The following is a 26,317-nucleotide window of genomic DNA, read 5'->3' on the forward strand; positions in this document are numbered from 1 at the left end:
TGCCAAATTTCAAATAGACAGGGATTTAATTTTCATAAAATATAAACCATGATACAAACCCCAAAATCCCACCATGAGGGTTTATTTCTTGTTACTAGTTATCATAACTTGTAAAGCAATCAAAAACTGAACAAGCAGTCATTAATTTTATGCAGTATTTTAACCATTTCACAAAATTTGTTCAAAAATATTTGAAGCTTCTTTGTATGTGCATTAACATACAAAAAACTTCAAGCACAACCTATGTTCTATTTAGATCAATCATGAGTAATACGCATGTCAGTCTACTTTATTGATAGTTCTTATTGTGATCATTCAGGAACTGGCAGTGGCAAACCGACGACTCCTCCTCTCAAGAACGGAAACGACCTTCGGGAGTCAGGTTATTTAATAGCTGTCGGCTCCAGAACTGCCAGGTGCCTTATTTATAATTTTTTCATACATTCTCAAGTCTTTATGTCTCTCTCTCTATTGGATTATTGTTTACTTGCGCATTAGAAAACTTACTTTGGCTTTCAAAAGAGCTACTTGTTGTCGATACAATAATATTAGTTTTTACAAGAATCCGCAGCACATCGTTAAAATAAAGTCAGCTTTAACATAGGCAGCTATTTGAAATAAAATTAATTTGTTTCCAGATTTAGAAGAAAACACAAAAACAAAATGCTAACGGTGATATTATTCGTGTTATTTTTAATCCTGTTAAGCTTCGCTATTGCGATGACGGTTCTATGTAAGTTATGAAAACTACAACTATTTTTATTTTAAAGCAAGATTTATTGTTTTTATGACTTGTGATATTTGTCTTCATCACTTACCCGCCGACTTTCACGAAAATTGGTATTGATAACTCCCTCCATTTTTAAACTGCTTATTCTACTTTGAGGGTCGATGTTTTTCCAACCTAAAATATACTTAAATTGTTTTCTAGATGTGAAGCAGAAACGGCATAAGCCCATGAAACTTTGCGAATCGCGAGAATGCTTGCGCTCCGCAGCCAACCTTGCATTATCCATGGACCCTACTGCTGACCCCTGCGATGACTTCTACCAAGTAATCTACCTAATATAGTCTATTAAATTTTCGGTGTCGAGTTTTTTGGATTTCGCATCGAAATGAAACTATTTTCTTAGGATCTAAATCTTTCAAAAAAAGAAAAACATCTTTAAAAAAAGAAATTAAACTATTTTCTTCGGATCTAAATCGCGTATATTTGTTTTATCAAACAAACCAATGTTTCAGGACCTTTAAGAGTCCCGTGTTTACAGCTGACTTATACTTAATTTAGCTAGTCACTTTTGTCATCGGTTAAAACACTCCTCAAACAAAAAGATTTTACTAACTGACTAACTGACTTTAGGCGATTCTACAACAAGTATAGGGAATCCATTATAAACAAGCTGAAAACAGCTTAATCATCATCTCTGTTTATCCAGTACGTGTGCGGCAACTGGGCCGAAGACCATCCGCGCCCCGACGCTTACCGCTCCTACGATTGGTTCAGAGACAAGCAAACCAAGGTGTACACGATGGTGCGCGATTTCCTCGCGAAGAACATCACCAGCCACCACAAGCCTGTGCAGCAAGCCAAGATCATGTACGACTCTTGTATGGATACTGGTTAGTAATTTCTGTATTCGAACTAAGAGTAATGTTACACCATTGATAGTTGGTGCATTGAGCGAATGACTTGTCACCGTCGCATTATGAGCCCTTTCTGGCGTGTGTCTAAAGGGTCGTATTTATCATTCCAACTCGCATCGGGCGAGCGTTTTGGACTATAGCCTAAACAATATCTTTGAAAAAGGCGCGTGGCCAACGTAAAAGGTTTGACACAGTGCGAGAATTCTGTATTGTGGTACCAGACCAAAATTTGAGTGAGCGCTATCTTGATACACCTCTACTGAAAAACGCACCTCTCCTTTAAGTTTTACCGTCAATAGAATCCAACACCTCCTGAACGATACAGACCAATAAGTGATTTTAAACCACTCATCGTATTTTTTTTTTTCATTTTTATGAATATATTTCAGATACAATAGACAAACGTGGTTTAAAACCAGTCCTTCAAATTCTCGACTCCCTAGGGTTGCCTCTATACCCGACCTTCATCAACGCCACCGAAGATTTTGACTACTCGTCATACAGTTTTGACTGGGTGGACACAGTGATCAAGATCAAGACCAAAATGGGCATGGATGTCTTGATTGGGTTCGATATATTTACGGACCCTAAGAACTCTTCAGTATACAAATTGGTCATGGGGTCTCCGGAGACCACCAATCCTTTTCCCAGGTATCTATAACATAAGATATATTATTATATGAGTTTATTAGTAAAATGTTATGTTCGGAAACTTAAAAAAGTAATAATGCTGTATATGTTTATTTATCCTAAACGTGAGTAAGGTGGGCGATAGTTTGGCAAATCGTAACTTTGGAAAGAATTGAAAAAATCCCACCTTTCTTACACTACCATTATTACGGAAACGAAAATACAGACTAAATACACAAATGAATATACGTTGATGGCACGTATTATTGGCAACACAAGGAGTTAAATGAACTACTAAATTGATGTAATGAGTTAAAATTTCGTTAATTGTGAAAGACTTTCTAAAAACAGACATGTCGTCATGAAACAATTTTTTTAGATGATTTAGGCCACTAACTATGTGTCATTAAAGCAACCTTCATTGTATTTCGGGGTATCAATTAATGCTGATAGCGATAAGTGATAGCTTTCTAGCCAGTTTCGGCTACAGCGATAGCAATTGTTTTCCACCAGAGCTATAGTTGCTCGAGTATTTATGTGGTCTGTGGTTGCTCGCCCTATCGTATATTCTTAGTAGCCAATCTTACTGATAAACGGTCGCCTACAGCGCCGATATGTAAAGACGCTGTTGACAAAGTAGTAAAAGGAGGCTGTGAGAGCCCAATAGTAAAATAAATAGTAATCCGGTATTGAGATGTCTTTTTTCTGTTTAATGCTTTGAAGAATAGAACATGGTTTAGTTAAGTATGAAACATGAATATAGTTACCATATATATATATATATATATATATGGCAGGGGCTTGGAGCCTTCGATAATTGCGCCTTATTGTAAAAGTAAATAGCACCCTTTTATTTCCAGTATACGTCACGATAAGAAACGACACAATTATCAAAAAAATATCAATCAAAGTCCACGTATACCAAAGCACTACCAAGATGAAACAATACCATTTAACAATGATGATTTGTTCGAGTCCAAAGCAAAGAGTGAAGACAAAGCGGCACAAGCGTATAAACTATTGTATGCTGAAGTGATAAAACTGTTTGTTATTGATTCTGGGGCGGCAAAAGATACCAGTTTGACTGAGATTGAACTGGATCAACATATATTTCTCGCAGCCAATGAATATTTTGACTTTAATAATGACCTTTATGACGTGAGTAGCTTTTATTATTGATAAACATAGTTTAAACCCATGTACTAAATCTATGTTGATATCTCCAAAGTTTTACAGTTCTCTAATTCACGAGATTTTTAGATACGATTTGGGAATTACTCGATTTGGCATTTTTGATCGTATAGATTTATTCTTAATTTTCTTTATTGATCAGTAGTAAATATAGTAGAAAGGAACGTGTATTTTTTCAGATCTATGCGCGTTTATTTGTTTTTTTAAACAAACCAATGTTTCGGGCTCTTTACAGGCTTGGAAAAATTAAACATACGCGATTTATATCAAAAGAAAAAATTGTTTCATCAAACTTAAGATGTCGATAGTAGACAAAGTTTTATTCTAGCAGTTTCGTGGACGATACTCTTGGCCAAACGCATCAAACAGAGCATAACATTTTTGTAATAATATACATATATTAACAGACCTCTACAAATTGTATATCCATCGTGTGTCAAACAAATTCGTGTCAACCGCACTATGTCACAATAACTAGATGGCTAAGTAATAAAACCCATTAGTGTCTATCTGATGTCCTAATTCCCGCAATCGATCACCACGGCCAGTCAAAGTTATGAATTTTTTATACATACTTAACATGTGTGCTGGTTTAGCTGAAATTGCGCCACTGCTTTTGTTCTTTTAGTCGGAAAAGTATGTTTACTTCTAAGCAATTTAATCCACTTCCTAAAATGTAACAACATGTATCACCTCTTTGTTATGAGTGTTTGTCTTCGTCTTCAAATGCCTTTTTTAAATCATTAATACTCGTGTATAATAAGCAATTATTAGACAACAAGCTCGGTGCTCGGGTTCAGATTACGAGGAGTGCTTCTGCTCTTCGGTGGCACAGCGATTAGTATTATGGGCGCTTGATGAGGAGGTTCCGGGTTCGATTCTCAATTTGGGCGAATTTATGAAACAAACATTTTTAAATTGGTTCCAGTTTGGGTTTTTGGGAATTGCCACAGAGTTATCGTTATTCTGGTACTCATAATACAGGAAATTCCCAAGCTTGAGACCAGAAAATTGGTGTGATTGACTGGCATTATTATTATACGTATATGTATATTTTTCCGAAAATATTTCTGATCTTTTTGGCATAGCTTCCAAGAAAAAAGGAATATAACAGAGACGGTCGAGATACAATAACGCTATAAGTATCTTATTTCGGGTACATCGCAAAATGTGTTTTGCATTTTAACAATTGTGAGATCTTGTACTCGTAATAGAGCCTCCACATGCTACCTACGAACGGTGGCGAGTGAACGCTATGGCCTTGAAATTTTGCTTTAAAAAATTAAAATACGTCTTTAATGGTGGCCATATTTAAAAAAATGCAAATATATAATTTGACCGCAAATTATTATCAGGCAATCCTAGAAATCTTTACGTGCCAATTTGCATCCCAAGCAAAGTTAGTTTTTTCAACAGACAATAATATCGAAAAAAATGTGAGAAACGAACAGAAAAGAACAGAAACCGATTGTTTCCACCAACCTCTGTCAGTTTTCTAAGCTATGATAATATCATTCCAGCATGATACACTTTAAGTTGTAATTTCTGAACTAGTTAGTTACCATTTATTACTGAACATTATTTATAGTTCTTAATATCTTGGAAACATACGTGTACATATGTGATTCATGATTGAACCCCAATCAGGTCACCTAGGACAGTTAGGCTCTCATTAAGTCAATGACAAATGAGTGTGGATTTATGGTAATGTAACTGTGGTGTAAATTGTACCAGATTATAGGTTTGATATTTTAAGTCGTTTAATGTATCTGTAAATGCTGTTATTGGTTCAAACTAACGTAGGCTTTTTAAATAATGAATAAGTGATAACGTGATGCGCCTTCAGACACACTAATTTGTAAAGCTATATAATATTGTAAACACTAACTATGATTTATTCGAAAATATTTTAGTACAGGGTTAAATTTACTTACATACGAAAGGGTTATTAATTTAATGCTGAGCTAACTGCTACAGTTAAAAGTACCTATGATTAAAATAGGTAACTGTTGAAATTATTTATTTTCTATCGATGGACTGGCTTTGAGTATAAGAACATAGATTACAAAATTGTTAATAAATTAAACACTAAGCAGTTAATGAACTTAAGCTCATCGCTACTTTTGGTAGCTTTTTTTTTGTATAAAACGTTAGAGCAAATCAATTGGCAATATGGCCGAGAGTTAATTTAATTTATCTTTACATTATACGCAGTTGGAGTCAGATAACGAAACGGATACAAATAAAGAAGAACTCTATCTAAATATACCGGAGTATACAGTCGATGAACTCCAAGCACACACTGATGAAATTGTCGAATCTAATAATAATACCGCCAGTCCCATATGGAAGAGGTATTTAGAAGGAGTGTTCAACATTAGCAAAATTGAACTTGACTTTGAAAATGATAAGATTCTTGTATCAGCAAGCGATCTAAGGTACATGTCTTTGATGGCATCGTACGTGGCGAGAAGTCCGCCTGTTGTAATTGAACTTTATATTTGGATAAAGGTAAATACTATAATGAATTTTGTTCCGTTGTAATTTGTTCATAAGTCCTAATTTGTTTTACGTTGAGGTATTAAGACGCAACAGTAACGGTAATCCAATATCTACCGATTAATTTTGTTTACTTTTTCACATTGGTCAGGATTTTCCACTTATATACATAACACCTGAATATAATTAAGACAAAATTGTCGTTCGAGCTTTTCGATTTTATATACTCTTGCCATATGGAAGATTTTTGAATTTACTCTGATTGTCTTTAAACCACAGGTCGTAGAAGTGATGGCATCCCATACAACAATAGAGTTACGTACATTGTTCCACCGGTCGCACGACGAGATTCGCCACCGTGGGTATACATCTACCCCGCCTCGCAGTCTTCAGTGCGCCAGCGCAGTCAACGACATGCTCGGCCTCGCTGTTGCATACGCTATTGCTGATCCACATTTCTACAACGTCACTAAGCCCAAGGTTCATACGTCAAAAGAAACCAATGATGATGACGAGATGCTTACCCACCCCTTTTTGCATTCTTATTATTTCTATCAGGTTACCGTTCTAAACTTGACTATTGTTAAACATTTCCTTTCAGATACAAGACATGCTATGGGAAATGAAAAAGGCTCTTGCGCAACTTGTCAGCAAAGCGAGATGGATGGATGACGATACCAAAATTGCCACCTATCAGAAAATTGTCAACATGAAGACACTCATTGGCTTCCCCGACTGGCTCCTCGAAGAGGGAAGACTAGAATCTTATTACGAAGGAGTCGAAATAGACCCGGAAAAACACTTGGAGAACATGATAAATATTATACAAGTCAAAGTGAAGAAGGTGTTGAACAAATTTCGAGAAAATAATAACTTCACGTGGGCTACTGATCCTACTGAAGTTAACGCTTACCATACTTTTCAAGAAAATACAATAAGTAAGTGATTAGGGTTAGTAATTCCGTAAGTTCTCTCAAGTTTCATATTACGTCTTACGCATGTTATTTGAATTCCTGGACGCAGCTGTACCTTTAGTGATGTTACAATATCCATTTTTCGATTTGGGACTTGAGTAAGTACACTTCACAATCTTTAATCGATATTAAAAAGTAAGTAGTACCACAAAAAACCGTTTTAAATATCTAATATTTATTTGCAGCTCCCTTAATTACGGTTCACTAGGAACAGTTCTCGGACACGAGATCACACATGGCTTTGATAACTTTGGTAAGCAATATTGAGTTATAGGTTTTTTATTAAAGGATATTTTCGTTTTTTTTCCTGATATTCCATTTTTATACCGTAACTTTCATGGACCGTAGTCACTGAAGCAGATGATACAAGTGGAATAAGAATTTTGTCATGAAATTTGCAGGTCGTCAGTTCGATAAAAACGGCAACCTGCTCCCTTGGTGGACGAATGAAACCATCGAGTCCTTCGTAAATATGACGCAATGCTTCGTCGATCAATACTCTAAGTTCTACGTGCCTGAGTTAGATGAATACGTATGTACATTTATTTTTGTATCTTTAACGTTTACGTGCCGAAATAATTACTACAACAGTACTGCAGTATACTAATAATAATTATAATTGTGTACGTAATTATTTTGGAGAGCGACCCCTTATTTGTGTAATGTAAAACAGGTAGACGGAAGAAAGACTCTAGGAGAAAATATAGCTGACAATGGAGGCTTGAGGGAAGCGCTGACTGCATTAAAGAGGCATTTGCACAAGTCAAGCCCAGAGCCTAAACTGCCCGGGTTCGAACACTTCTCTGCAGAACAACTGTTCTTCCTATCGTACGGCAATGTGAGTCCTTTAATTGTGAACTTCTTCAAACATCCTTAGATACCGATATATTTAAGTTAATTTCAATCGATAGTATTGAATTCCTATATTACATCACATCGTAAAATCGTAATTGTAACTTCTACCTCTAGCTCTGGTGCGGAATATCAACAAAAGAGTCACTGCAGTCTGATCTAGGTGATGAGCATTCCCCGCAGCAGTTCCGCGCCAAAGGTGCGCTGCAGAACAGTGAAGACTTCGCCCGTGCTTGGCACTGTCCGCTCGGATCACCCATGAATCCTAAGAAGAGGTGTATTATTTTCTAAAAACCATTTTTTATAATTATTACCCACTAATTTTCCAGAAAAACTTTAGCGATATCTCATAAAAATATTATATGATGGTCATTAATGAGCTGCCACCTCACATTTCCAAATAACGTGAAAAATAAATCAGTCTCTACCGAATTGGCAAAATACCTTGACAATTCCGTAACTTCTAGCTTTAATTGAAAGTGCTTGCGTTTCTGTATATGACTAATATTATCAGTAGATTAAGTGCGATTCAAGACTCTGTCCACATACTTGTACAGGCCTTCTAAAAATTTGCTATCAAAACGACTTATTTTTGGTGTTTATTCTGGTACCGTACATGCCTATTTGTGTTAATTTAAATAATTTTTAAATTTTTATAAAATTTTATATAAAACTCCCATTGGCATTAGCTTGTTATCAATGTAGTCAAATTAAAAAGTTCTCTTAAAGATTATATTACAACAATGAAGTAAATTTTTTACACACCTTTAATCTTTTATTTTGATAAACGCATGATACAGAATTAATCGCAGAGTTTAATTAGATAAAACAGAGCGTTCATGTACATACAAAGAGACAGAACAGAATATTATTGCCTTGAATACACACAATTGGCAAAACAAGATGCACTACACACTAGCATACAATGCATTAGATAAATATAGCTACAGATATATTATTATAAACTTATCTTGGATAGACTGAAAGTTAAATCCACGGTACTAAGGAACTGACTAGAGATAAGAAACAGAGGGACAACGATATCTATGTTTAGCGTAACTTACGATTTTGTAGAAGAAAAGAGAGAAGTCATATAACGAATAATTTTTTTTTAAATCAGTTTTTCGTTTACTTTGTCTTTGAACTTGTTAAAATTGTCAATCTGCGAAACCAGAAAAAAAAGAACGAATAGTAAAAAATCTTGTGTTGTGTGGCACATACTACAGAATATAAATGTTCACTCTTTGGCTCAACTCACACTGTAACTACGAAGGCCAGCACGCGGGCTTCGGAAGAGGAAAGGGGAAGGCAAGATATGGTTGAATAATACCTCAGAGAACTCGCTATAGTACATTTGATAAAAGACGCTAAGCGATTCATCTCTTAGCCATTGTAGAGGTTCAAGGTAGGGTGAGACCTTTCCCCCGAATCCCCGACAATTCTTGAGACGCCACGCTGCAGACTGTCCAAGGCATCGAGTACCTATTGAGTTTTGTAATTACCCGCCTTGTATGTAAACAAGAGGCTAAATTAAACTTTCAAACACGTCACAATATTTTATTTGTCAAACGTGATACAAAAATTGCTCAATAATACAACTTATCTAGTATGTAACAAATGGCATCGGTAGAACGTAGAACCTCACAAACACTCGAAACGGGGTAGACATTAACGGATAAAAACTCCAGACAAGCCAAAACCAGACGCTGGCACTGCCGGTATCGCAGGCACCGCAGGTACTGCAGGTACAGGCTGAGGCACTGGAACTGGCCGATCTACTAGCAACGGCTGCGGTACAGGTACAGGCCGGTCCACTTGAACAGGAACAGGTATATTTACAGGTCGATCAACATACACAGGCTGCGGCACCGCCACAGGTCTTTCCACATACACCGGCCGATCCACAGGCACGTGACGCTCCACTGTCACAGGATAAGGCACTGGCACAGAAACAGGCACTCTAACCGGGTATGGCACTCTCCTCTCGTAATACACTGGCACATGCCTCGTGACCTCCACTGGCACTCGGTGATACACAGGCACTGGTACAGGCCTATCGACGGCTACCGGTACATTTACTCTCACAGGCACTGGTACCTGTCTGTCTACAGGGACAGGAACAGGCACTTGAACTGGAACTTGAACATTCTGTGTGATGGTTCTGGTGATGAATCTTGGAACTTCTTGACGAAGAACTACTGGGTTAGGATCCAGAGCGACTGCAGTTTGTACTACTGGCGGTGCAGCTGGTAAGGTCGCCGGAACCGGTACGACGGCAGGAGCGGGTGAAAAAATTGCAGATGATGGAGCAAATATCTGCCTTTTGACAGGTTTGTCCGACGGCTCATCTTTGATGCCGTTGCCCTCAAGAAGGTGTGACAATTTTGATTTTTCCGCGATGTCCTTGGCCGATGACAGACTACTCGATACGAGCAATACCTGAAACAAAAAATTAAGTAAGTCACTCTGTTTCAATTTGTATACTTTCTCTTTTTATAAACTGTCCTGTTTAAGCATAAAAGGTTTTCGTTTCGTTTCGTTCGTAGTGATGAGGTGCCCAAAATCGCTTAAATATGGTGTTTTTGTGTAAGTTTTTAGGCGATAACATAGCACGTGGAACTTTGAAAATAGTACATCCTGTAACACGTATCTTGAAGTGTAGCTTGAAATTCCTAGAATATTGCTTATTGTCATAGGTAATACAAAAACTGGATTACAGTGAGACTCTGGTGGTTATTTTTTGACATATTTTTCTTGGGCAAACCAAACTTGCTTACTACCAAACTTTGTGTGTATATTTAAATGGTACTTATCTTGATCCTGACACTTTAATTGTTTTAAATAAAAGACAAATAACTAATTTAGGAGTAAAAAGTAACTTTCGCCTACTAACGCTACGCGATTAACAATTGATCAATCGTTAATTGCTGTTTCGCAATTAACTAATTGTCAATCTTTAATTGCCAGAACAATTAAATTTTGCCCAACACTGGTTTGCGCGGCGGGGCGCCTAAAACGCAAATACTGTCTGTCCTGAAAAGATGTCATTTTGGAGGATAACAGTTTATTACTCCGAGGGTGTACTCCAAAAATAAAGCAATGCGTGTATGTCTATGATAATAATAATAATTGAAAATGTATCTTTTAGGCCACGGGAGAGGCGAGAGTGTGAGAAATAATAATAATAATAATAATAATAACGCACACACTGGCATCCTCGCACTAGGGAAACCCTGTGTTGCGGGTGCCATGGACACACATATAGACAGCCACAAATTACACCCAAAGTCACGAGAGAAATAAATGTAGGTCATACAAATATTTCTTCCGGCTCGAAAAACGAAGTCGGGACCTCTGCGCGGCAGACGAATGGTAACCGTTCAGCCACGGAGGTTGTTAATAACATAAACACAGCATAGCTAAAATTTGTTATAGATATTTCTGTAACTTTGTAATTGCAACTTGATTTATTTTTATATGCTACAAACAGGCATATAGCAGTGAACTAGTTTATTAAACCATGTAAGAGTGTATTTTATTATACCAAGGCAATGATATAAATTAGCCGTGGGTCAAGGTGACCCCCTGACCGATGCAAGGTGGTAAACTGGCGTACCACCTTGTGTGAATTTGTTGCACTTGCAGTGATACATAAATTATGAAGTAAAAAAGGCCAGGCGTTATCTTGATAGTTAATACTTGGTTATTTACAAGACTTCTTCTTTTTAGAACAATAAGTGATAATTATATCTAAAGTCTGACCTATCACGTGGTTTTAAGTTATGTGTTTCAGTTAGTGTTGCACTGATTTTATCTTATAATACCAAGTGACCGGACGAACAAGTCGTGGGCCTGGTGGTAAGCGACACGCCTGTCCATAACAGTTGCAGTGCCACTGAAAGCTTTAATACGCAAAGACCGGAGGGGTTCTGCGCCCGTCACCATGAGACATAAGTTTACAAGTCCCATGTGCCTGTTATTTCACCAGCACCCCTTTACCCACACTCATACCTTACTGCTTGGTGGCAGAAATAGGTAAGGTTTCCTGGACGAACTCTTCCACAAAGAGCTCTACTGCTACTAATGAATGTCAAAACATTCGAGAAAGATGTTTAGATAAATACTAGTAAATTGTATCTAGGTTGTATCTAATTTCGTAACTCAGATTTTCCTGTGTCACTCGAATTCGCGAGAACTAATCACGTGTGTTCTACTTAAGTGCAATCGGTTTCCGACTTTGGTAATGAATGGGGGAACCTACATTGCGCAGAGGTTCGCTCTCCGCTTCATGCGGAAATGGTTAAGTGCCTGATAATTATTTTTAGCAATTATGTCTTGAAGCCTTAGTGAAACTTAGTAAAAAATAAGTAGTCCTTAGTTTCTCTGAAGATCTTTAGTAATTAACATTTTAAGTTGCTGTAATTTAACAATAATTATGTGCTCAACAACCACACCAATTACCTGGTCTCAAATTAGGAAATTACTATGAGTACCAGACCGATGGAATTCATTCTGGGGCACTTCCCAAAACACCCAGACTAGAACGAATTTAGAAAAGTTAATTTCCCAAAGTGGTTCTACCGAGAATCGAACCCTCCAGCATCCAGCAAGCCCACAGCGTAAACCGTTAGGCCACCGAGGTCGTATTTATTTCAAATGTTCTATTAATGATTATTAACCTTAATTATGAATATTTATCAATTGAAATTGTATGATTAATGATTGTTTAAACGGACTTCTCGGTCTCGCTTACCTAAACCTTGATTTACTTATAAATTATAAAACACATAGGTACTGTAGCAAAACAACTGCTACATTTATCATAGATTTTATCTATTATATTTTATCAAAAATATAGATAAAAATAAAACACAGCAATTCCGAGATTCCAGGAGGATTTATTACACACTCTATGTATATTAATTACTTCTTAGAAGTTAACGTAAATACGGTCTGGCCACTTCGATCTCTGATAACGATAAAATATTTTCAGTGTGACCGAAGAACGGAAATATTTTTTAGGCACTCCCACAACCCAATAATGCTTATAACTTTTTCATAATAGCTTATGAAGTAACTAGTGACCAGCGAAGTGTTACATAGGATGCTCGTACGCCACGCACAAGTCCAGATAGATTAATTGCAAATGTTATCCGCTACCTGGTAGAAAAAACAAGCGTTATGTTCACAACGCTGTGTCGGAAATACAAATGTGAATATGTTAATATTTCTATTCATACGTGCAGACTATTCACGAGTATCGGGTAAAATTCGACACGTTTTCTCAAGATGAGAGCTATGTTCTGTACAGTACGCAACGTTTATATTACTCGCATTTCTTCGGACCCTATGTCTAAGCTTGCTACGTTTTAGTAAACAGTCTATAATAGTACCGTTTTATAATATCTACTGCGAAGTATTAAAGTCAAAGTCAAAGTCAAAGATTATTTATTCCATAGGTAAAATAAATTTACACTTGAAAACGTCACATTTAAGCTACTGCTCGTTCACTACGCTGACCTCCCTGAGAAGAACGAGCAAGAAACTCTAGGGATTGCTCTTTTCCAATAAACTTAAATGCTATGGAATACACTTTGAATCAAATTTGTGTGGATTCTGGAGCCATGTCGTCTTTCCATACATCTTTATCTAATACGTAGTCTTCAGTTTTGTAATATGATTTTTAGATCAAAATATTTTTAATGTAGTTTTTAAACTTAGGAAATGATAAACTTAATATATGCTCCGGAATCTTATTGTAAAAACGTATACAGTTCCCCATAAAAGAGTTGTTTACCTTGGTTAAACGAAATCGTGGTACCATGAGTTTGGACTTAGCTCTAAGGTTAATATTATGGATATCTTCTTTCTTATTGAAATTATGTATATTTATTATTATTATAGTATTATTAGTATACTTCGCATATTTATAACAAGATGCCTTTTTGGTTTAGGCATCGCAACTACACTACTAACTACACTATTAACTTCTAAGATTCAATTTAAGGGTGCTGGTGACAGTACAGGCACATGGACCTTGTCAACTTATGTCTTAGGGTGACGGGTGCAGTGGCAGTGCTTCGCAGATCTTTGCCATTTAAAGCTCGAAACGGCACTGCAATTGTTATCGACAGGCGTGTCTCTTAGCAGCAGGCGCACGACTGATAGGTCCCGTCACTTGGTGTCATAAAAAAATTGTATAGTTTTGTGAAGATAAATAATTAAGGTTCTTTTCTTATTGTTTATGATAATATTATCATAGTTTCCTTTACATGTTAGTTTTAAAATGAAATAAATTCAGATACTTCTCCTATATAGCCCATTAACCTAGCCCTTCTGCCTAGCCCAGGTTTCTGTTTGTTATTGAAGTAGTTATGATTAATATTTTATGTTATTGTCCTTTATACTTAGTTGATTTGAATAATACTACACCGCAGTTTGTATGTTCTTTTAAAAATCCAAGTCAAAGTATGTAGTATGAACGGACTTGTTTAAAATGCCTGCTGATGCGAGTAGAAGAAGTGCAGATAGTGGAGGTTCATATATCTGCCTAGTAAAAGACAAGTGTAATGGTGTGTACTTATGTATGTATGTATCTTACCAACAAAACAGGAATCGACGCCATTGCTCCTAAATAATGAAAGACACAAATCACATTAGAAATTATTGAATGATCTAGTAAGGTGTACGATTGAATCTGCGCGCGAAACGCTTGCGCCGCGTTTATATACAAACAAGATTGTTACAGCTGTATGCGCCCGCGCAAACTGAAACGGCTCCACAGTATCCAGTGAACGAAGTGTGCATTTTATATAAATAAAATATGATTTGTTAGACAATTGATTTGATATATTACTATTACATTACATCGAACGATGCTCAAATGATTTAACAAAATATATGGTTATCCAACTAAATTATTATTTTCCTTAACATCCATCAACCACGCTTAGTCTCAAATTTACTACCGTCATCGTCAACCTATAAGACGTCCCACTATTGTGCACAGGTCCCCTCTAAGGAAAGTTTTTGAGGTATACGTAATAAGTAAAAAGACGTAGAAGACATATAGAGAGACATCCTCTGTATGTCCTGTCTGTTATCTCCAGCAGAGCTTTGCGGGTGCTGTTGGTCAGATACAGTGGGCACGAGAGCAGGTTAGAAAAGCATCGTATGGGTATTCGCAAGCAGAATGCTTGTGACTCGGGTTGATATAGTCCCTCTCCCTCTTTACCATGTTGTCTCTACATAGTCAACTTGTATAATAAATAAATCATTTATTGTCTCCACAAACAGTGGTCGTATAGACATAAATAGACGCTTTACATAACATCAAGATATAATCTGGTTGTGGAGGCTGGTCCCTGAACTAGGAGAACCTGTATCTCAGGTAACCAGGTCTCCACCCCCGGGTAGACTTAATAGCTATGATTGAGCAATTACAAGTGAAAACAAAGTGAAAGCAAAATAAAAAAAGTTCAAAGAAATTTTAGATAATGCAAATTTATGATGTATATAATCATGTATCCTGAAACGATTCAAAGACTTCCACAAACATTCTCTGAATTGGGAAGCATCCGTCCTCTCCTACGAAACAAGGCCACCACCACTGTCACTTTATTGCATAAAACATAAAAATAGGTACATAGATGTGCCTAGTATACTAGTAAGTATACTAGGGATGCTCATTTTCGTGCTTTGAATAATGTTTTTGGATCATAATGGATCAATGCCTCTGAATCGATCCACAGACCGGATCATGTGCTCTTAAATCGATCTTATAATTATCGTTCCAAAAATTAATTTCGAATAAATAAAATTTTTACAGCTTTTCTGGCTTCAGTCGGTTCCGACCTTTCTTTCGAGTGGTATTAGCCAGTGAGAAAAGACGTTCCGAAAGCACAGAAGTAATGAGAATCGCCAAATATTGCCGACTTATGTACTTAGATGTTACCAAACCGCTTTTCTTGCAGGCCAATGTAAAATTAGGGGTTCAGAAAAAACTGTTTTCTTTAAATTATGAATACGACCTAGACGATCCGATTCGCCTCTATGTTGAATCAATTTACTTAAAAAACACATTGAAATTAATCGATACAAAAAATCGCTACTTCGTATACAGTTAAATCGATCTTCATAAAAATGGAATAGTAATGTGCATCCCTAAAATATACTGTTTTTAGAGATTTCTTTCGTGAGGTACTCATATGTTTGAATCTTCTTATTAAAGATGATGAATTAATGAATTTGAAAGCCGAGCAAAATGAGTGAACCAATTTAATGTATCGATCGCATTATTAATGTACAATTACGTAATTTTGAAACATTTTAAAATAGTGATAGCATAGTTAGGAGAACGTTTGTCTCTCCTGTAAAACGTCACGCATTCGATTACCATCTGGGTGGACCTGTTATAGAGTATACCTATGCGTACAGGTTTGGTTAATTCATTATCGCTTGCTGAAACCACGACTGAATGAATGAAATAGTTATTCTCGACATTAATCCAATTCTGTTTCATGTTTTTTATTTAATTCTTGTATTCGGATAAAATATTCTCAATCAAGTAAAAACCCTCACCTTCAGAGATACAAAATGAGAGTACAATACAGATGTTCCTTTCACCGTACGCACGTCGTCGTCGCGTAGTCGTTACCTCTCGTACGAATCAATGGAAACGCTCACGGAGCGATCTGATCCGCCGTCAACAGACGAAGGCATCCGCAGAATTGGCACTACAACATATTTAGCTACAAATTAATCAATTCACTCGAATTCCCGTACCCAACCATTTATATATTTATATAACCTACGCGGTAGACAGGGACTCCATGATTTCTATAGCTTTTAGATAATTGATCAGTACCTAACTTCTCTCTGCCATATGGTTAAGTTGTTGTCAATTTAGTGTATCGTTTGACGTTTTTAGTTCATGGCTGTTGAATAGTAATTTTCTACGTACTAGATAACTCATCATCTCTCATCAACTCATCATCTTACTCCATCTTACGTAAAGTGACTACCGAATGCTGGCCAGGAAGTGGTTATAGAAACCTAAAACCTGCAGCAAGATACCAAACGTGAGCTCACTATCACTACCGGGCAGACGTGAAGGCAGGTTGTGAACGATGATGAAATAAATCTAAACATTCAGTGTCTGGACGTATCAGTTCAAATATTGAAAGCACCTCTACTGCTCAAGGCCAGGTGAAGAGAATCCTTAATCGACGAGCATGTATGAAAGCAATGATGCATGTTGATGTGGCGAAGGATGTTTGTTGTCTCTGCCTACCCCGAAAAAGGCGTGAAGTATGTACATATATATGTATGTATCTTTACTGCTTAAAGTTTCATCTTGCCTAAAAAGCAATAATAAATTCGTTTTTATCTTGATGTAATAAGAGAAGAAGAACGAAAAGATTATTAGAGATCTCTTGATTTTCGGTTCTCATCTCTCACTTTTTCCAAGTGAGAGATGAGAACCGAAAATCAAGAGATTAAACAATAATCACGTCTATATTCGTATTCACCTAAAAAATTTGTTAATAATGCTCTGGCTCTAACTACTGGATCGGAGGCTCAAACCCAACAGTGGGTGAAGTCAGTCTTTGAATGATGATGTTGAACCTAGAAAAACGTTTATTTTTGTAGCCGTAAAATATAGTTGTTTGTGAGTTCTATTTCTACCGACAAGCAGTAATGTGAGCATTACTGCGTTCCGGTTTTGTAGGGTAAAGGTAGTGGTGAAATTACAGGCACATGAGACTTATCAACAGGGTGACGGGCGTGAACGGCACTGCAACTGTTATGGGCTGGCTTGTCGCGAACCATCAGACGCACGGCTACTAAAATATATATGCGATCGCTCATCAAATGGTAGTGGCAGAAAAACTGCGCTCTTGAATTGTCACGGTCTGCAATCCGCGAGCTGCTGAGTCCAGGTCATTCCAGCACAAACTCTATCAGATAGATATGATCAGTTTAAAATACTTTTTTTCTGAAGTACGTGTTTCTATCAATGTCTACTAATTTATGCACTATGTGCTTTTGTGTTATCCCCGGCAAAGTAATTGTAAATGCTTGCATCTGCTTGTATTTGTGCTGAACACAGGTTTTATCTATCTATCTCATTAAATGATGGCGAACCTACGTAAAATTAAATGTAACTAATGTAACTAACTTTTTCCTGTGACTTCATCTATATAGGAAAGCTGGTATGCGACACTTACATCTACATATATGTATGTTAACGCATATCAAATGCTACAGCACCTCTTACGACTCAATGAGGTACTTTAAAACATATTTTGTGGAGTAAATAATACGGCGTTGGAAATTTTCAAATCAGAAGGTGTCATTCGAAAACAGTGTCATATCGTGTGCACGAACTCCACCTCCTCGCAGGGCGTACTGTACTACGTGAGTGCGAATGACGATAGCGCAATCACGTATGTTGTATTGACACCGCTTCCGCATCCGCTTCCGCATCCGCTTCCGCTAAAACTGATATTCGACATTCCATGTTCGCCTCGCGTACCTTGGGATACAATGCGCGAGTGCCCTACGCGGTTTCGAAAAACCTTTCACCACGATGGCAAACGTATCCCGTCACAGCCCAGCGTGATAGCTACTAGTGGCGTGGTCAACGTGAATAAGGTCTGGGTCGCGATAATAAAGTGTATGCCATCGATATGATAAGAAAAAGAAGTATCATGTCACTTTGAACAGCTGCCATCTGCATGGTGCAACAGAACTCTGCTTCTACTTCCGTAACTGTTTCTGCTTCCGCAATATTTTTAACGGAACTTTAATCGGAAGTTTACAACGTTTGCAACGAATCAGGTGCGTTTTTAGTACTTTTGTGTTGTATAATAATTGCATTTATGAAACCCAAAGCAAGCCATATTGGGAGCTATTTTGTTGAGTTCTTTGTAATACTTATCACATCCGCTTTCGTTTCCGCTAAGATATACTTTTGACATCTGCTTCCGTTTCTGTTTCCTTTACGACACTTCCGTTGCATCACTATACTGAACCCAACTTTATGCTATACGAATCCACTCTAGTCACTCTGTCATATTGTAACACAAGGCTTTAACTCTCTTGTTATTCGGCTACCTGTTTATTCTTTAACTAACTCCCATCTTTACATAAAAGAAACAAAATCGAATAGGAAATTTACAAAGTAACCAACTTTAATCAAAAATTAAATATTATACACAGTGCCAATGACGTATTTACCGTTAAATTCCGATGACGGTTAAATATATATCCAAAAGTGGATTTAGAGAATGTCCCAAATAACATTAATGTTAATATTTAATTGTCCAATCAACCGTGTAAAACCGTTGTAGCTTAAGTAAGTAACTTAGAAACCGTTTGTTGAAATAATAAGCTGTTAAAAAGGGTGGTATGTACTAAAACATACCTACATGAAGTTCTACTGTAGAAACACGTCGCATTTACTTGTAAAAACTGAAGTGATCTGAACTTTTGCTTACTTAAATTGAATATGACAAATCGGGAAATAAATTAACAAAACAACAAGCTTCTTTAAATAAATTAATTTATTATTCCTTAAAGCCCTAAAATAAATCAATTAAAACTAAAATTCACTGTCGCATCTCAAGCACAATTACGATTCCGAAGCTGTTAAAAAAATACCGCACTCCCCAGTCATATACCTTTTGTTCAATTACCTAGAAATGAAGTAATTAAAAAAATGCACACAATCAGTCAATGTATGGAAATTAATTTACATAGTCGATTAACAACGGAACTAGGAATATGTTGCATGTTTACGTCTCATTATGCGGTGTATGAAAATTGCATTGCGCTGTACCTATCTGTTTAATTTGGTTCGATTATTGATAGCGTTGCAGGTAAACCTGCTTCGTGCATTGCCCCTTCCTTAACGCAGAAACAACGTGTGACAGTTTACTTAAATCTGACTATCGCTGCAGACCTCTTAATTATATTTGCAACTACAATTGCTAATGATATGAAATTAATATTTCCAAATGTGATGCTTTTGAAGCACGTTTTCAATTTCTTTTTTCTCTGGTTAAATCGATCGTAATAAACTCATCCCTTGATTTATTCTGCGGTGGATGTAAGCTTTACAAGTCTTTTGTTTGCAGATTGTGAGAAAATTGCTCTTAAAACTAATTTCCTAAGATTCAAGACTATTTCTCTCATTCAGTCTCGTTCTCCCCATTGCTAGGCTCCTTAGTAGCGGTGTCGTTGGTGACGTCACCAGACTCCGAGGTCGTAGTGTTATCAGCGACCTCGGGAAGATTCTCGCAGTTCCTTCCGCTGATACCCGGCGGGCACGAACACCGGTACAGGCCGTCATTTGATTCTAAGGATTGGCATTTGCCGCCGTTCTTGCACGTGTCTGGATTCTTCTCACAGTAGTTCAGCTCTGGGATATTTGAAGATATTGTTAGTAAATTGTCATACATAAGCTAAAGTAATCTACATGCGTTTCAAAAGAAATTGGTAGATAATAAGGAAATCAACGTCGCAAATCACCTTCATCGCACAGCATGCCACCCCAGCCGGGCTCGCAGTTGCACTCCCATGGGCGATTGCAGGAACCGTGTACGCAGCCTGGGTACGAGTGACACTGCGTGCAGGTGGGCCCCGTCCATCCCACCTTGCAACGACACTCGCCCGGTCGCCGGCAGTAACCACGCTCGCTATGGCAGCCCGATGCGCAGATTGCTGAAAACGACAAATTAGTAAAATGTGCGATAAGCGAACGGGAATTGTGTCTCTTTTAATTCAGGTATTATGTTTACACAATGTTTGTACTCACGAGTCTGGCACAACAACCCGGTATACCCGGGCAGACATTTGCATTCAAGCGGTTTGTCACAGTAGCCGTGTTGGCAGCCGGGCAGAGGCTGGCAAGCGCGACAGGTGGGCCCCGCCCAGCCGAGTCGGCAGCGGCACTCGCCCGGCGACTCGCAGAAGCCGCGCGTCGCGTGGCAATCGGACCGGCAAATTGCTGCAATATGTTCAAAAACACCTATAATAGCCATCACCTTTGTTTATACAAAAACTTATTTAAAAGACTGTAGAAGGAAGTGCTATTTTGAAGCCTGACATAAGAAATATTTTTACTCATAATTAACGATTTTGTTACTAACGTTCAGAGCAAAAGAGTCCGTCCCAGCCGTCTTTGCAGATGCATTCGAAAGAGACGTTGCAAGAGCCGTGCTGGCAGCCCGGCAGCGGGATGCACTTGTTGCACTTGTCGCCGTAGAAGCCGAGCTTGCAGCGGCACTCGCCGGGGCGCTTGCAGTATCCTGACACAGGTTGTAATACTTGTAATTTCATTCTCACTATACAATCTTCCACTTCTTAGCGAGTTAATGTCGTTATTTTTGAGTGATTGGCAGTGGCACAACATTAATTAGAATTAATTGATGGATGAATAGAGGTGTTGTCACACGTGTGTCACACAAATTTCCTTGTCATTATAAAACAACAAGTCAACATTCTTTTAGGTTCTATAAAAACCTAATGCAAAGTTATTATTAAAGTCACTTGTAAAACATGGATTTTACGACCCGAGGCCCACTGTCACTGTGCCCATCACTTCGAGACCTAAAATTTACCGTGTTCCTTTAGCTTTACCAGCGCCCTTACCTTTCAAAACCAAAACGCAGTAATGCTCACATTATTGCTTGACGGCAGAAGTTAGTTTTTCTGTCTGTATACGTAAATATTAAAAGTACTCCTTACCCTGTAAAGGGTCACATCCTTTTTTGCAAATAGGAACGTCGCAAAGATCTCCCTGCCAGCCGGGCAGACACTTAGGCTCGCCCTTGTCGTCGCACACGTAGTGGCTATGCTCGCTCTGAACCGCCGGCAGCTCACACGCCTGCCGGAAAGGCTGTCGATGAAATGGGGACTAGATGGGGGTGCTGCGTGCAGGTGTGCGGGTTATTTTTAAGTTGCAATAATCGAATGTATGTGCTCTAGTTCAGTGTGCTCAAGATATATTTATTGGAAAAACAACACACGATTGAATATAGTGGTATTGTGGAACGAGCTAGTATCCGAATAGTTCACGACTAATGCAAACGAAGATAATAAAAACTAAGTTAGTGACAGGGCTTAAATTGCATCAATATGCTTTATTGGTGAAATAGTGTAAAATAGCAACATACAACTCCGACGTGTGGACAAAACACGATATAACTACAAACATTAGAGGCAAATATTTATTAAAATAAAATATGTTGCAATACTACGTAGTAGAAATACAAAGATGAATGTTATTTTATACAGAAAACCACCGTGAGACTCAGACATATTAACTAAAAATAACGGATAACTCACGTATTCAAGTCGAATTTTTGCTCGACATGTTTCGAACCAATTCGTGGTCCTTAATCATAAGGAGGAGGAATGTTATTTTTTACGAAAATTCTAAAAGCATTGTATTATGTGTTATAAGTCTTAATAAGTGCATTGGACATTTAAGGATAACTTCCGTAATAAACAAGCACGTGAATTTACTCTACTTATACAATACGTTTTATTTTTTTTCATTCTGTACCTGCGAAAACAATGAAACGGTTGTTAATGGAATGTTCGCCTAAACTTTGACCGTGTAGAAAGGCAAAAGAACAAATATAGCTCTCTCTCCTTGACCAGGACAGCGGCGACACAGGCGCAACCACACTTGCGACACTGCGTTCTGAGTCAGTTACTTTCTAACGAGCCGAGAAAGCAGCGAGAAAGTGCCGCTGCAACAGGAAAACGCCGGCGCCGGTTTCAAAACAAACATTACTTTATATTTTAAACATATTTAGTAAATAGTAAACAATTTAATTTCTATTAGCACTCCGATGGTACACTCTACTGGAAACAGTAACAAGCTTCAAACGTCGCTAATGAGGACTGATTAATTGATTCGAAACATTTTAATGCATTAAAAGCAAGGATACCTGATAGAGATATTTGCAGGGTTTTGTACGTAAGAATAGAGACATTTGTGACTAGCGACGTTTCTAACAAGAACTTAAAGTTATTTATTGCCCATAAACTCTATATACTTATTATTAAAATTGTAGACAGTAAATAGTTTTGGTATATGAACCATGAGTACGGAATGGGAAAGTACACTAACCTTACCCACTGGTTTGTAATTCTCGTTTTTTTTCGTATTAATTTAATAATGCTATAACGAGGAATAATTATTACTTACTGCGTAACACCTTCAATTTCAATTTACTATTGTAATCGGCGTACACTTTTTTATAATCGGTAATCGTAATATTCGTTCGAACACGGACGTATTAAACATGTTTATCTTCACAAAAATTGTCCTTCCATTTGATTGGTATGTTAGAATTATTTAGTAAGTACATATATTTCGGTGTTGCTTGTTTGTAGGTCGCACCGTATTAATAAAGTTGTTGTATATAAGCGCCTCTACATACTCTTTTAGATACAAATATCTAACAATAGTATAAGGAATCGGCAAAACTGAAAAATATTAAAAATCTCACCTGCTTCTTCCATTTTGGCAAATACTTAGCGGGCCACACGACAGGCGTGACACAGAATACGACTGCGATGAATAATAAACTCCTCATCGTGGATCCATGCACAAGACGAGATGAGTGAGTCCGAGCAACAAGTGGCAACGGTGAGACCATCGTTGTGTGAAGCGCGTGCGCAGCTCCGCACTGTACTGTTATGCTGTGTTATTGAACTTGACTCGGATGCAGCAACTTTCGCCGGCGTCGCTTTTTACGAGGTCACTAGGTTAGCGGTGAGCTCCAACTCTTATAAGTTTATTATGGCAAAGAATTATCAGCCGTACAGCATTTTTAACCTTTTTTATCCGGGATGATACAATATTGAAAACAAACTTTAAGGATGCCATTTTACTGCAAACGTCAACGTGGGATCAGATTGGAAATCTTATATAAGAAGAAGAAAGATAAATGTAACATTTTGAAACACTACTTTGATAAAGATTAATCATAATTGTAATTAACTAAAAAGATTAAATAATATATACGATACGATATAGACTACGATAAACTAGGCATGCTGTAGTCCGCGGGAAAGCTCCCCAAATAGACAATATGCTTCACCGCCTTAGAGGAAAGAGAACAAAACTAGATTGGTGAAGCCGTGATTTTGTTCCTCTATAAAATAAAGACGACAGCAAGACTACAAAAATTACCGCTCTACCAGCCTCTGTACCGTCGTTGGTAAATTGTATGCAAAAGTTTCTATTTTGAGGGTTATAAATGAAAAGTAAGCATGGGATATACAAGCGGAACTATGACATAGGGTTGTGGATCAAATCTTTTCTTTCAGGTGCATAATCGAAAAATCTTGACATAAAACTAAAAGTCTACTAAGATTTTGTAGAAGGCTTATGATAGCTAGATGGAATGAACCGTAGACCGTAGACAAAATTGTAACCTATTGTCACACACAGACATTCACTGAATAGTTTAGAAGTGTTAGGCTGGGCTGTGTCGTGTAGGCGTGGCTGTTTAACCTTTTTATATGTGAAAAAAGAGTGAATGTGCATTAAAAATTAATGAGTTGTGAAATGTCTTTTTACGCCAACAAGCAACTCATCTAGCCTTGTCGTCAGAACAGCTGCACGAGATGCTAACAACTATTCGTACAGGCAGCGTGAAAAAGAAAGGAATTAATGTAAGACGAAAGTAATTGTAAGCGAAAGTACTGAAAGTGTTACACATTTCAAAATTACGATTGATAGTGAGAGGCTACAAACAAAGTGTAAAATAATTTGTGTATCTGGGTAGTTAGTGTGAACATGTGTCGGATGGCACGTAACATTCACTAATAGTTTCCCTTGAACGTTTTTTCTCTAGTGTGAAATATGAAGAGTTTAATGGCTGAATTAACAACCTTAAACACGTCGTCCACGTTCTTCTCTTAAAAATAATTACATACCTTACCTCGCAACCGCTTATCCCGTGGCCCCACACGAGACTGCCGCGGATGGCGATCGGTTACTTCTAAGAATTGTTCCAAAAAAGGAAGCTATCAATTCGGTATTAATTTACGTACACATGACAAAAGAGTCAATCTTTTTTCCTTTCTTTTTTCTATTGAATTTCTTTTAGTTGTTATTGTAACCGTACACGGCATTCGGTCACACGTCGATGTTTAGAGCAGTAGATCTCCTTGTGAAAGAGTCCATCCAGGAAAGAGTACTGCCACCTTACCTATTTATGCCGCCAAGCAGGAATGTGAGCATTACTGCGTTCCGGGCTTCCGCTTTTGCAGGGTTAAAATTACAGGCACTTGGGACTTACAACTTATGTCTCAGGATGACGGGCGCAGTAGCACTGCCACTAAGATCTTTGCGATTTAAAGCTCTGAGTGACACTGCAACACTTGTGGACAGGCGTGTCGCTTACCAGCAGGCGCACGACATGTTCGTCCGTCACTTGGTATTACAAAAAACACGGTATTTTCTATGCAGCGTGTTTAAATTAAGTCGTTACAAATAACACCCTCTAAAAAGAAATTCTTGGAATAATTAATAATAATAAGAAATTTATTTTCTCCACAAATGTTGGTTACAAATACTACAGAATCAGGTTTTATTCACAAAAGACAAAATCTGCACGAGACTGGAATCTAAACTAGATCAAGAGATCTGTGTTTTAGGCTTCCAGGCTTCCTAAATGGAACGTATTAACATTAACTTTCCACCAAATTTGACAGAGATGTTAAATAAAAACTGTTTTAATTTATCTATAAGTTAAAAAGGCAACAAAGAGCAAGGGTACAGAATCGGGCATATGTAGGCTCGTATGTGTGTAAGCCTGTAAGTAAGTAGATTAATTAATTACGTTGTTTTTAATTATATTTACAGCAGTAGAGCTCCTTATGAACGAATCGTCCAAGGATTTACTACTCTGCCCGCCTTGTCATAAAGTCTATAACTAACGCATTACGTACATATCTATAACTTTCGAGATCTTGGCTTTGAAAGTTTTATTGGCACCTAAACACATGTCAGTTATGATGATTTTGCTTAACAATAAAACTGAAAAAAAAAAGATATAAAGAAACCGCTAACAGGGGGTTGTAGACCTTGTTTCACTAATTCTAGATATGTTAATAACTCAAATTCGTTAAAAATGCCGATTACGTTAGTTGCATTTTTTAAATTTATTTAATTTATTTATTTTGTATTCTGGTTACAAAGACCCACGAATACATACCTTATAGACTAGCATACATAATAATAATAAAACACTAAAGACTAATTATTATTTACACGTACTGTCTGCGACGTGTGACGCAACGCGGGTGTCCGGTAGCCGGTCTCGGAAACGTCGGTATATGACGCCCTTTGGCCAAAACACGTCCTTCATGAAGACCGTCAGATGTTGAGTTGATACTCTCACCACAAATGAATTAAAATTCACATTTCGGCGGGACCCGAACTGTTTGACCCTTAGGGCAGCATTGGCTTTCACCCGTATATACTCCACAATATCGGC

The 26,317-nt window shown here is 37.5% G+C and overlaps 4 protein-coding genes across 5 annotated transcripts; 2 read left to right on the forward strand and 2 right to left on the reverse strand.

Annotated features, from left to right (window-relative positions):
- The first annotated feature begins 640 nt into the window (after positions 1-640).
- Positions 641-7,463, forward strand: LOC113238361 (endothelin-converting enzyme 2-like). The gene is made up of 10 exons (XM_026475202.1): positions 641-733; positions 932-1,053; positions 1,437-1,620; positions 2,034-2,295; positions 3,135-3,432; positions 5,680-5,976; positions 6,244-6,444; positions 6,566-6,902; positions 7,124-7,191; positions 7,340-7,463. Exons 1-9 carry the CDS (start codon positions 664-666, stop codon positions 7,144-7,146), a joined length of 1,794 nt encoding a protein of 597 aa, XP_026330987.1. The 5' UTR covers positions 641-663; the 3' UTR covers positions 7,147-7,191; positions 7,340-7,463.
- LOC113238362 (neprilysin-21-like) lies at positions 7,411-8,081 on the forward strand. The gene is made up of 3 exons (XM_026475203.1): positions 7,411-7,470; positions 7,612-7,776; positions 7,908-8,081. The coding sequence occupies exons 1-3, from the start codon at positions 7,411-7,413 to the stop codon at positions 8,079-8,081; spliced, it is 399 nt and encodes a 132-aa protein (XP_026330988.1).
- A 1,252-nt stretch (positions 8,082-9,333) lies between these two features.
- On the reverse strand, positions 9,334-14,501 carry LOC113238184 (tetra-peptide repeat homeobox protein 1-like). Its single transcript, XM_026474949.1, has 2 exons — positions 14,392-14,501; positions 9,334-10,229 (listed from the first exon to the last, which is right to left on the reverse strand). Exons 1-2 carry the CDS (start codon positions 14,413-14,415, stop codon positions 9,459-9,461), a joined length of 795 nt encoding a protein of 264 aa, XP_026330734.1. The 5' UTR covers positions 14,416-14,501; the 3' UTR covers positions 9,334-9,458.
- Positions 14,502-19,405: 4,904 nt separating this feature from the next.
- On the reverse strand, positions 19,406-23,471 carry LOC113238177 (delta-like protein 1). Of its 2 annotated transcripts, none has more exons than XM_026474939.1 (6): positions 23,318-23,448; positions 21,543-21,693; positions 20,945-21,103; positions 20,611-20,802; positions 20,325-20,516; positions 19,406-20,214 (listed from the first exon to the last, which is right to left on the reverse strand). In XM_026474939.1, the coding sequence occupies exons 1-6, from the start codon at positions 23,402-23,404 to the stop codon at positions 19,985-19,987; spliced, it is 1,011 nt and encodes a 336-aa protein (XP_026330724.1). In that variant the 5' UTR covers positions 23,405-23,448; the 3' UTR covers positions 19,406-19,984. The 2 variants fall into 2 exon arrangements, with proteins under 2 accessions (XP_026330724.1, XP_026330726.1); XM_026474941.1 differs by having other exon boundaries at positions 19,407-20,214; positions 21,543-21,681; positions 23,318-23,471.
- Between the last annotated feature and the right edge of the window lie 2,846 nt (positions 23,472-26,317).

Source organism: Hyposmocoma kahamanoa, unplaced genomic scaffold (genome assembly GCF_003589595.1).
Source record: "Hyposmocoma kahamanoa isolate Upper Pololo Valley unplaced genomic scaffold, ASM358959v1 95, whole genome shotgun sequence".
NCBI lineage: Eukaryota > Metazoa > Arthropoda > Insecta > Lepidoptera > Cosmopterigidae > Hyposmocoma > Hyposmocoma kahamanoa.

Excerpts from the sequence above, each read along its gene's own strand:
- LOC113238361 (XM_026475202.1), top strand. The coding sequence starts at position 664 with ATGCTAACGGTGATATTATTCGTGTTATTTTTAATCCTGTTAAGCTTC. Across the intron at positions 1,054-1,436 it reads CCTGCGATGACTTCTACCAA|TACGTGTGCGGCAACTGGGC; the intron begins GTAATCTACCTA and ends CTGTTTATCCAG. Across the intron at positions 5,977-6,243 it reads AACTTTATATTTGGATAAAG|GTCGTAGAAGTGATGGCATC; the intron begins GTAAATACTATA and ends TTTAAACCACAG.
- LOC113238177 (XM_026474941.1), bottom strand. The coding sequence starts at position 23,467 with ATGGTCTCACCGTTGCCACTTGTTGCTCGGACTCACTCATCTCGTCTT. Across the intron at positions 20,803-20,944 it reads CGGACTCTTTTGCTCTGAAC|CAATTTGCCGGTCCGATTGC; the intron begins GTTAGTAACAAA and ends AACATATTGCAG. Across the intron at positions 20,517-20,610 it reads CGGGTTGTTGTGCCAGACTC|CAATCTGCGCATCGGGCTGC; the intron begins GTGAGTACAAAC and ends TGTCGTTTTCAG.
- LOC113238184 (XM_026474949.1), bottom strand. The coding sequence starts at position 14,415 with ATGGCGTCGATTCCTGTTTTGTTG. Across the intron at positions 10,230-14,391 it reads CGTCGATTCCTGTTTTGTTG|GTATTGCTCGTATCGAGTAG; the intron begins GTAAGATACATA and ends TTTTTGTTTCAG.
- LOC113238362 (XM_026475203.1), top strand. The coding sequence starts at position 7,411 with ATGACGCAATGCTTCGTCGATCAATACTCTAAGTTCTACGTGCCTGAG. Across the intron at positions 7,471-7,611 it reads TGCCTGAGTTAGATGAATAC|GTAGACGGAAGAAAGACTCT; the intron begins GTATGTACATTT and ends AATGTAAAACAG. Across the intron at positions 7,777-7,907 it reads TCTTCCTATCGTACGGCAAT|CTCTGGTGCGGAATATCAAC; the intron begins GTGAGTCCTTTA and ends TTCTACCTCTAG.